Genomic DNA, 11,526 nt, shown 5'->3' on the forward strand with positions numbered 1-11,526 from the left:
TATTCCATACTAGGTCCTTTAAGGATGGCCAAAAGGCAATAAAGAATTCAACAGATAATCCATCCCACCTAGGGGATTTCTCTTTCCCCAACTTTTGTAGAGCTAGCCAACATTTTTCTACATCCACCTCTCTCTCTCTAGCTACCTAGCCTTATATGTATCCAACTCTATGATTAATCAATCCTAATAGCTTATTCTCAGCTTGGAACCTTCTACTTGAGCAGTCTTCTTTCAAGATTAGAGTAGAGCCTAGGATCCCCACTACTTCCCTATTGTGTTTTTCTTCTGCCAATCTGAAGAGATGTTTATCAGGTTTTTTTTGTTGCTATAGGTTTTCCATTTCAGCCTACTTTCGTTTTCCCCAGCAAGTTTCTCATCTTCACATTTCAGGCCTATTTGTACCTGAGATAGAGATTAGTTTCTTCTTCTGTGAGTTTCCCTACTTGCCTCTTCGTCCATCAATTCACTCCATCTCCTCCTTTCCTACAACTTCCCATTTCAGGCCTATTTGGTACCTGAGATAGAGATTTTTGTTGCTATAGGTTTTCCATTTCAGCCTACTTTCGTTTTCCCCAGCAAGTTTCTCATCTTCACATTTCAGGCCTATTTGGTACCTGAGATAGAGATTAGTTTCTTCTTCTGTGAGTTTCCCTACTTGCCTCTTCGTCCATCAATTCACTCCATCTCCTCCTTTCCTATCTTCTTTCCTTAGCTCTCAACTTCCCAACCCCCTTAATGATACCCTACATCTCATTTCAGCCTACTTTCGTTTTCCCCAGCAAGTTTCTCATCTTCACATTTCAGGCCTGTTTGGTACTTGAGACAGAGATTAGTTTCTTCTTCTGTGAGTTTCCCTACTTGCCTCTTCGTCCATCAATTCACTCCATCTCCTCCTTTCCTGTCTTCTTTCCTTAGCTCTCAACTTCCCAACCCCCTTAATGATACCCTACATCTCATTGGTTGCTCATCCCTGAGTAACAAATTATTAATTGGTTCAGTTTATCCTCTTCCTAGTCCTACTCTCACTTCTTCAGAGGCATATGATCAGAGAGAGCGGTACTGGAATCAATTACCATCTTCAAAGTGTGAGGGATCCAAGCTACTTGTTGATTGAGAAAAACCCTATCTATCTTGGAGGATAAACCAAAATATTGTAGGCTAAAGTAGGTGTGTCAAGGATTAAACCCCCAATCCCTCATGTTCCACCCATCAATCAGTCCCAGTTCATCCCATCTCCTTCTCTCTTGACCCATCAAGATAGTGCTCCCCCCACACCTATCCAGCTATCTTTCAACCATATTGAAGTCTTTCAAGAGAGCACAAGGGCTCTGGATGTTAAGGTTGGCAATCCATTCCCACATCCCACTTCTAACCTTGTGATTGTGAGCTCCATAAACATTCACGACCCACATCCTTTCCCCATTAACTTGAATCTCAACCACTAAAATCCTGCCATTAGGATGATTACCAACTATAGTCGGGTTTAAATTGAAATAAGGTCCAAAAAAAAAACTTGAAATCTTGATTTTCGTTCCAACCTTAGAGAACGTGTTAAGGTTGCATAATGTCGATAGCCTAAGATAAGGTGGAAACAAATCCACTTGTGTGCCATGCCGTGTCTAGAAATGTGAAACTTGTAAACTCCAACAAGCCTACAATTCTAAGGCCCAAAAGGGTAGCGACTTTCTCCGTTCTTACTATAAACGGATAAATCTTGAAACTGACCAAGCCAAATTAGGATTGTACAATGTACCGCGTTGAAGGCGATGCACATTGCGTACTATCCGAGAACGAAGAGAGAGAATGAGGGGCCATTCATGATGAAGAAAAGCGGGCCACAACCCCCAAAAAGTACTGACCAGCCAGCTGTTATCTATGGCATAGCCTGCACCCTTGTTCTTGAACTTCTTGCAGCTTCTTAAGCTATGACAGGGTATGGGGCTCGGCAGCCAAGAAGCGCCGCACACACCTCCTCCTCTTAGTAAGTCTCTGTACTCTCTGTCTGCTCCTGGGGTGTTTCACTTTGCAAACAATGTCTTTGAACAAGAACACTGTATCTTCGTCTTCCTGATATTGTTTTATTGCCTTTTTGTTCGTGGTTTGCTTGAATTTTGACCTTTGATTTCTTCACGCTCCTGGATGCCTAGCTTTACTCAATAGCAAAGGAATTTGCAGTTTGCACTCTCTTCCAGCTGCATGTTTGTAGGCCTTTCTGATTTTGGGCTTGTTTAATTCAGGTCTTTTTGCGGGTTGCCTCAAATCAGGCCTTCTACTGTCTTTTGTTTGGTGGGCGGATGCCCTTTTACTGCATTTCTGCATGTGGGCTGCCTGAGGTTATGATTTTAACTGGGCTCAGGTTCTCTATTGTCTTTCCGCATGTGGGCTATTTGATTTCTGGCCTTCTATTGTTTTCCTGCTTGCGGGCAGCTCTTCTACTGTCTTTCTGCATGTGCGGTGGTCAGGTTGAGTCCCCACAATGTCTTTCTGCTCGTGGACTCCTTGCTTGCAAAGCTATGACTATAGCGTGTGAGCCCAACAGCCCAACGAAATACAGAAACCTCATCTTCATCTCCACGTTCTGACCCAGCAGGTGCACTCTTTCTGTGTGTTCACCTACCGACAAGCTAAGGCCATGTCGTCATTGGAGGTGTATAATCCATCAACACCACCATCTGCTTCATGTGCATTAGAATCAGCTTTATCTGCAGCTGCATCGGATTCATCAGAGTCAAGTGATGGCTGTTCTGCTCCAATGGTGCCCCGCACAAGATGCCAGCATCCTGGCCGAAGGCTCATTGGTGGCCGCATTTACGATTCCATCCTGGGGGTTACCTGTCATTGGTGCCGCCAGAAAACTGTAGAAGACCATGTCTACTGCTGCCAGTGTACCATTGCCTTCTGTGGTGGCTGCCTCAAGAACAGACACGGTGAGCTCATTCACATTGAAATGAATGAAGATGTCGATTGGGTATGCCCCAAATGCAGAGGGGGATGTGGCCAGGGCTGCACACACTGGTAAGCTCTTCTTAAAGAGAACCTCATTTCATCTGGGTACTTTACCTCTTTAAGTTTATTGAGTTTTCTTTTTGGGGGTTCTTTTGCAGTTGCAATTGTGGTCCGTGTAGGAAAGCACAGGGACTTGAACCTACTGGGCTTCTTGTGCACACTGCACGTGCGTGTGGCTTCATTAATGTTCATGACTATTTAATTCATAAAATTACTGGTGAGTCTCAAGAAAACATAGCTGAGAGAAAACGAGGAAAAGGGTGGTGCCAAACTGGCCAGTCGTCCCCTAGCAAGAAACAAAAGATTGGGGATGATAAGGTGGAAGGAGTGGAAAGAACAATGGCTGCCATAGAAGGTGGGTGCAGGAAGAGATTAAGCTTCAATTCATGTGACAGTCGACAGCAGGTAAAGAACACATCAACAGATGCCAAGCTGCTTCTGCCTGATGCTTTGCAAAAGAACGAAGGCAATGAGGCAAACAACATGTCAACAGATGAGAAGCTTTATCTACCGGCTCCTCTGCAAGGTAAAGAAGATGATGACAAGGAGCCAAAGAGCACGGCAGCACCTTCCTCACCAGAAAAAGTCACCCATGTGAAGCCTAATCCTGAGCTGGATTTGCATCTTCAATCTAAATCAAGCTCTTCGCCATCTTTGCAGCATTCTCAAGAGATGGGACTGGGGCTTCGATTACATGTGGAAGTTGAACCAGATACCTCCCTTGTGCCTGCTGAAGGCAACTTACGGCAACTAGTGCTCGTCAAAACGGAGCCTTGGGAGCCAGGGGCCAATTCACCTTCGAGAGTGAAAACTGAAGAAATGCCTATGCGTCATGGAGGCCTTGGTTGTGTACCAGTGACAGAAGACCAGCAGCTTAAGCAGGTGAAGGAGGAACTCTCAGATCAACCAGTGAGGGTTAAAGAGGAACCCTTGGATCAATCTTCACAGCCCCATGATGATGGTGGCTCAGCTAATCAGCCCAATGCGTTTTCTGCTGCTTTTTCCCGGAGTGAGAGTGATGCTGTGTGGGGCAGGTTTAGTTCAGAATTCGAGTTCCCACTCGAAAATGAGGAAAGTGCGGCGCCCCCATCTACTTCTGGTGACTTTGAAACACATCCAAATGCCAGTGATGCAAGAGATCTAGCAGGCCCATCTACTTCTGAAATCCACCCAAATAGAAGTGGAAATCCAACCCTGGTCTCCTCAGGTGTCAAGAAAGAGAGGATTGATGAAGGGCAGCGAAAACTACATGTTATCGTATCAAAATTGGAGAGTATGGATAGTCAAGAAGCACAATGCAATATTGGACTATTGCATTCAGTGAATGTCGAGAGCTGCAAGGACAGAATGATGGGTTCACTACTAGGTCCTACTCTCTCTACCATGAGCTGTTCTCATCCGAAAAATTCATTGCTCACTGCAACTATAAAAGAAGCGAGAGCGGATTTCTGGAACAAACAATGGCCTCCTTTAGTAAGAAAATCTACCACGAGCTTCTCTCAAAGGAGTACTTCATTGCACACTGTAAAAGTGAAAGAAGAGAAGGAGGATCCTTGGGTTGCAAATGTATCCCCAATACACCCCAGTGATGCGAAGGACAAAGGGCCTTTAGCAAGTCAGGTCAAGAAAGAGGTCAATATTGATACTCAAATGTCCAAGGTGATCTGCATTGATGATGATGATGATGATGATGATGATTGTCTAGTGGATGGACTTCAGGTCAGAATTTTTTTGACTGTGAATATGTTTGCTCCGAATTGCTACATGCATTAAATAGAAGGAGAAAGAAAGAAAGAAAGATTTTATTAACGTCTACTAAAGGCTGTAAGGGTCTATGAGATCAAAAAGATGTTACATGTGATCCATGTTTAGACTAGATGTCAGAACACAAAATAAAAAGATGGGGCCTATGTACTGTGGCCTACGTACTATGAAGGTCCTTGTGTGTACAATGTAATAATAGACATGGAGAGCTCAGATGTTCATGGCAGAGAAGAGTGCCAAGATGGCCACCTCTTGTGGCAGGTCTCCCTATGGCCTAGGAGGATGTCTCGATTCTAGGGGGAGAGAGAGAGAGAGAGAGAGAGAGAGAGAGAGAGATGAGTCTTTTGATGAAATAGCCTGCTGCCTATCCAACAGCCCTGATATATCGTGGTAGGCCGGGCAGCTAAACATAGTGTGCCTTATCCTCTACCTCTCCCATGGTGTATGCTCTGCATATGCTCTCCTCCTGGTTCGGCCAGTCTATACCCTGAGGCGGTGGGAGGATACCCTGAGCTGGCCAATCACATTACGCATAGCATGTGACTTGTGTATCTGTATGTATCTCGGGATCTCAAAGAATCTGTCCTGTGTGTGTGTGAGAGAGAGAGAGAGAGAGAGAGAGAGAGAGAGAGAGAGATTTGTAACTTTATAGCTAAGCCAGCTGATTACATATAATCCATATGAAGGCAGAGAATGGGACTTGAACCTGGGATCTTTTGACGAGGATCCCTATGCAATGCAATCCATATGAAGGCAGAGAATCCGGGATCTTTTGACTAGGATCCCCATGCAATGTGTAAACTGCTATGCCAGCACTACGCAGAGAGAGAGAGAGAGAGAGAGAGAGAGAGAGAGAGAGTCTCACCTTTAATTTTTTTGATGAAGGCATCATCTGGTATGTCGAAATGCAGTAGCCTAGGAGCTGTGGCAGCAAATGATTTCAAGAGCGGGTTGGAGGCAAAACTTTCGGAACCATTCAGCATTGAAGAGTTGGAAATTCTCATTGAAGCAGTAAGCCATAAAAAGCCTATATATAAAGCTTGTGGAACTAGACAAGGCTTTTCTCAGTTCATCTCTCAAGAAGAAGGATACTCTTGTCTTGACCATCATCCAGGTATGTATGCTTTGAATGTTTTTCAATATCATCCAGGTATGTATGCTTTTTAACTACTTCTAGATAGAGCTCTTATTAACCTTTTTTTTGGCTACCTTTTTGTAGATTTGGCTTCACAACTGAAATCATCTAGCAGTCCTGTGTCCAAGTTATCACTGTTACGGGGCTTTTTCTTTTGGCTTGAGGTATGCTGTCTATGCCATGTGCTCTCAATGGCTACTGACATCATTATTTTCTCATCAAACAATCTTCTGGTCTGTTCAAATGCACTCCAAAATTGCCCTTTTTCCCCCCTCTTTGAATGTGTAAATGCGAAAGAGTTCACAGCAACACACTTTTACCATGGATGAACTCACTGCCCTACTATTCTGTAGCATGCAAGAAATCAAGGTGCTTTCAAGCCATGGACAGTGATATCCCAGTCATCTGAGACTCCTGACAACAATGATTGTGTGGAGATAGAAGGGACGGATTGTGAGGTATGACTAATCATCATGCATATATAATACTTGACTCTCTTGAACTCCTGGTTCTCTTAAACATCACTTTGCAGATCCTTGGGGTGATTTCTTCAGTAGATGAAGAGGTGCGTGGAACAAATATGTCAAGGATAATCAGTCTGAATAGGAGCGAAGGACATCTAAAGTCATGTAGATATGGGAGATGGTATCAGCAACTTCCAAAAGGTGAAGTACTACCCCCTTTTTTTGCTGGCTTAGGTGCACTCTGAACAGCCAATGGATAGGAATCTAATAGAGTTCATAAATTGAATTCTTTTTTGGGCTGTCAGGGACGAGCCTGAGTTTGGAGCTTGTCAGAGGCAACAACTTTACTTAGGATTGTTCAAGTGCTCTTTACTGCATGTCCCTTCCCTAAGGGCTGATGAACACCACACTCTTGTAAAATCTCGATTGAATGGATTATGTAAATCCTCCGTACATATGTAGGGATTATGGATAGTAAGGGCATTCCATATTTCACAACTATGCCCTTTTTTTGAGGGATATATCGAGAATGCTTTCAAAACCATGCCTTTCTTCTGAGAGAGAGATTTTTCTTAACTTTGCTAGTGGTGAATGAATCTTTTATAAAAATGGCACTCGCCTCCTGCAAACATGGGCATGTCTCTTTGTTTGTGAAGTTATTATGTGTGAAACTCCTACACATGAAAGGTGCAATCACTTATAATTTTTATGGGCATGTCTCTCAGGAAACTACCTCCTTAGCAGGATAGCCATGTGGAAATGCAAATGTGCTATGCATAGAGCCCTCTTCATTTCGGAGGAGGATTTTTTTTTCCCGAAAGCCCCCTTTCGAGGGGATGTAGCCGAGCTAGAGGCTACACCACTCAGGTGCACAACCCTACGGTTTCAGGGCTCAAAACAACTGCCTCTTGGGTAGGGTGGGTCATGATGAGCTGAGCCGCTCGGGCAAGTGCCGGCTGACAGGAGGATGTTTTTTCATGTGCAGTGCCCCCTTTTGAAGAAAAGGACTTCAATTGCTGTCTTATTTTTTGTGAGACCAATTATTATTTTATAGATGTTGAGGTTCAAACCTCGGGCCTACACGTTTGCAGGTGAGGGTGTTCACCACTCAGGCTGTAGAGCTTGCCGGCAACTTCAGTTGTCTTCTAACACAAGGCATCTCACAATTGATTTTTGGAATGGTGCAAGGAGAGGATTCTCCCTTTCCTCCAAGTGAAGAAAACCCTACGATGCACACATGCACACACATACAGTGTCATGTGCAAGACATGCACTAGCTAATCCCAGGGCTAATCCTGAAGAGGCAACAAGATAAAGACACAGATCAGAACCTGAGTTTGGAGCATAGGTTGCTGTTGTGGGCAGGGAGAGACTGGTGGTGGACAAGAGAGGCTGTCAGCCAGCACTGGAAGGGGGAAAACACCTGTCGTCTGCAGCAAAATAGATGGGATTTGTCCTGGACCTGGCCGACCAGCAGTCGGCCAGTCCATCAGTTTATTCCAAGGCCTATAAAAGGAAATATTGCTCATCGTTTTAGATTATTCAGTCCAGCCATTGGGCTGTGTCCTAGATTTCGGTATAGATTAGGTTTTACAGCTTTTCAAGAAGGCAGCCATGGGCTAGCCAAGATTGTACATCCTTTTTGTACCATATGAATATACTGAAACGCAGCTATCTCTCTCTCTCTTCTGCTTGCATTTTGCATCAAGCATGTTCCAGGATGGTGTTTAGGACTCAAAGAAGACTCCCAGAGCTTCCACATGTAACGTAGAGAGAGAGAGAGAGAGCGCAAAGAAATGAGGAGGGAGGCATGGGCGAGGCATAGAGGCAGGCCCTTCTCTCCCTCACACACATACACACACATCTTTGTGTGCTATTGTTTGAGTTGTAAACAACACTATACTAAGCGCCCAACTTCAAAGCAGCGAGAGAAAGAGAGGAAGGTGGCGGCTAAGTGCACTAATGATGAAGAGCCTTCTGGACTCTTCCCGGCTACGATTGAGACTTGCCCGCCCGTTGAGACTTGTTACAAAATATGATTGTACTCAATAACCTATTGTCTCCTATGATACTTTTGACGACTCCTATTTATCTGGCTATGCTCGAGAGAAGTACTAGATAGCAAAAAGTTTTGCTTTTTTTTACTACTTAGACAATGTATTTTACTACTTAGAAGTCTTAGATTATGTTGAAAATTTGATTAGCTAGTTAGAGAATCCAAAGTTGCTATCCTTTTTTTTTTCCCAACTGGCCTTAGGCTCAAGATCCTCCCATAGTTACTACCGCTTGAGAGAATTACTAGTTAGCAAAAAAGTTTTTTCTTTATTTTACTACATAGACAATGTATTTTACTACATAGAAGTCTTAGATTATGTAGAAAATTTGATTAGCTAGTTGGAGAATCCAAAGTTGCTAATTCTTCCCCCCCCCCCCACCTAGCCTTAGGCCCAAGATCCTCCCGTAGTTACTATTTTTTTACCGTCCATAGGCATCCACCCTTAGGCGCTTAGTTATCTGGCCATAGGGGGTTTTGAACCCAGGACCTCTTGGTCGTAGGCAAAACACCTTCACCACTTGAGCTATCACCTCACTGGCTTAAAGTTGCTAATTCTATCTAGGAAATGATTGTAATTTACTACTTAGAATGTGATATTATATATATATATATATATATATATATATATATATATATATATATATATATATAGAGAGAGAGAGAGAGAGAGAGAGAGAGTACATTCATATATTATATCTAATTCTATCTAGGAAATGATTGTAATTTACTACTTAGAATGTGATATTATATATATATATATATATATATATATATATATTTGCTAATTCTATCTAAGGAATGATTGTAATTTACTACTTAGAATGTGATATTATATATATATATATATATATATATATATATATATATATATATATATATATATAGAGAGAGAGAGAGAGAGAGAGAGAGAGAGAGAGAGAGAGTACATTCATATATTATACACTTTTTTTAAAAACAATGTGAGGATTGTTACTTAATCCCACCCCTTAGGGGATGGGAGGAGCGGGGGAGAGTTTATTGGGGATTGAACCTGGTGTCACTAGGCTTCTCCCCCATCCCTTGTTGATTTTCCAAACTAGGCAATCCTTTATACAAGCCTACATTTCATGTGACATGGACTAGTGTCACAAAAAGTCATTTATGAGGGTGACATTGCTATGGACTAGATTATGAAGACCTGTGCAACACATGCACACACTGACCTAAATTTCTTTTTACACGTGCACATGATCACATGCCACTGTGCTACATGGATGCACAAGTTTTCATCTATGGCTTTACAGAGCTTTGTCAATTTGTATACAATTTGATCTCTTAAGGACATATAAAGTTCAATCAATCTACTGAGCTAAATTTCTTTTTACACGTGCGCATGATCACATGCCACTATGCTGCATGGATGCACAAGTTTTCATCTATGGTTGTATAGATTTTTGTCAATTTTTATACAATTTGATCTCTTAAGGACATGAAAAGTTCAATCAATCTATAGATAAATAATATATTTTACTATATGATGGATAAATTCCTTAGCTCGATTTTTTTTTAAAAGCTGAATCTAAGTAAATATTTCAAAGCTGATTTCATGTAGCCATGAGGTTAAGGATTTCCTTGCTTTTGCTACTTCTATTACGCAACATTCACTATGAGAGCTTGTATAAAAGCTTGTAGCTTCCCTAGGAATCTGCAATACAAAGGAATGGAATCAATAGCAAGGTCATAAACTGAACACGTAAAGTGAAAAATCAAGTTCTCTCAACATGTAAACTGCAAAATCAAGAAAGTCCATTAAAAAGTTGGCATTTTTATATATTGAGTGAATGGATAGCTCAACCTATAGGATGCAAAACCAAGTTAAGTCCATTAGAAAGTTGGCATTATTATATATATTGAGTGAATGAATAGCTCAAGGGCCATTTACACACTTTCATAGCCCTTGCTCACTAAACCTTAGTCTTGGCAACCTTAGCCTTGTTTATATCCTATTATTCATCTATACTAAAAAGTGTTAGTCTAAGCACATAAAACAAGTATTAGTCTAAGAACATCAACAAGCATACTATATGAGGCCACAAATAAAGCATGCATACTATATGAACCCACTTTATGCATGTGAAGGTGAAGCTGCATAAATATCCTTATGCGTTATTGACAGATAGAGGAGAACCTAGAGAATAGTAGAGGATCAAAGTTTGCCCTCGGGCATGTAGTTAAGCTGGTAGAATGGTCAGGTCTCATGATGGGGCCCGGGTTTGATGGCTGTGAACTACACGACGGGGGCAGCTTGTGTGAGCCAATGGATTATTCCACCTTCCCAACACAAGGGGACCGAAGTTTGTAAAAAAAATGATAATCAGTGTTTAGTTTACAAGCTCTTGATACAGGTTAGTTACTTTTGTGAATTAAGATTATGAAAATAAAACAAATGAAATGATATGCAAAACGATTTGCAAGCCATTCCATCTCTCTCTCTCTCTCTCTCTCTCTCTCTCTCTCTCTCTCTCTCTCTCTCTCTCTCTCTCTCTCTCTCACGCACACGCACACGCACGCACGCACGCGTGCGCGCGCACACACACACATGCGCATACTTGAGGTACATGATCTCCCTTGTTCTCTCAATGCATGCCCCAGGTATAGGTGTAATCTTAATCCATAATCTTGGTCTCTTAAACCTACCAATTGGGCCATCACCACACAGCTATCGACCAAGCCATCACGAAAGCAACATGAAAAGAAAATAATTTGATTAGAGAATTAATTAGATAGAAGGATGTATTTCCAATGAAGGATCTAAGAATGAGAAAGTTAATTAGATAGAAGAAAATCTATTTCCAATGAAGGATCTAAGAATGAGGAAATTAATTAGATAGAAGAATCTATTTCCAATGAAAAGAAAGTCATAGGGTAAAACTATCCATTGGGTTCTATTCCATGAGAAGATCTTGTATATTGTTCTCATGTGACTCCACGTTCTCACAACCTCAATTTTCTTAGTAATGACATATGTGGTGAGACATTATATATTAACACAAACATCAAGACTTCATAGGAAAAAAGAACCTAGCAAGATAGAGATTAATCTCAAATTACTACTGCAAGGA

The 11,526-nt window shown here is 41.9% G+C and overlaps 1 protein-coding gene across 3 annotated transcripts; it reads left to right on the forward strand.

Moving 5' to 3' along the window:
• Nucleotides 1–1,764: 1,764 nt before the first annotated feature.
• On the forward strand, nucleotides 1,765–6,911 carry LOC147602935 (uncharacterized). 3 transcript variants are annotated; one of them, XM_086797132.1, is made up of 8 exons: nucleotides 1,765–1,981; nucleotides 2,238–3,015; nucleotides 3,105–4,725; nucleotides 5,656–5,884; nucleotides 5,990–6,069; nucleotides 6,259–6,363; nucleotides 6,438–6,570; nucleotides 6,675–6,911. In XM_086797132.1, the coding sequence occupies exons 2-8, from the start codon at nucleotides 2,633–2,635 to the stop codon at nucleotides 6,719–6,721; spliced, it is 2,598 nt and encodes an 865-aa protein (XP_086653258.1). In that variant the 5' UTR covers nucleotides 1,765–1,981; nucleotides 2,238–2,632; the 3' UTR covers nucleotides 6,722–6,911. The 3 variants fall into 3 exon arrangements, 2 of the variants coding, with proteins under 2 accessions (XP_086653258.1, XP_086653259.1); XM_086797133.1 differs by having other exon boundaries at nucleotides 2,591–3,015; XR_015265680.1 differs by having other exon boundaries at nucleotides 1,765–3,015; nucleotides 6,460–6,570.
• Nucleotides 6,912–11,526: the final 4,615 nt, after the last annotated feature.

Source organism: Cibotium barometz, chromosome 65 (assembly GCF_041138505.1).
Source record: "Cibotium barometz isolate CiBa-2024 chromosome 65, ASM4113850v1, whole genome shotgun sequence".
In the NCBI taxonomy this organism is placed as follows: Eukaryota; Viridiplantae; Streptophyta; class Polypodiopsida; order Cyatheales; family Cibotiaceae; genus Cibotium; species Cibotium barometz.

Bases quoted from the DNA above. Each gene is read 5' to 3' on its own strand.
- LOC147602935 (XM_086797132.1), top strand. From the start codon at position 2,633: ATGTCGTCATTGGAGGTGTATAATCCATCAACACCACCATCTGCTTCA. The intron at 3,016-3,104 runs GTAAGCTCTTCT...GTTCTTTTGCAG, and splicing joins GGCCAGGGCTGCACACACTG to TTGCAATTGTGGTCCGTGTA. The intron at 6,070-6,258 runs GTATGCTGTCTA...ACTATTCTGTAG, and splicing joins GCTTTTTCTTTTGGCTTGAG to CATGCAAGAAATCAAGGTGC.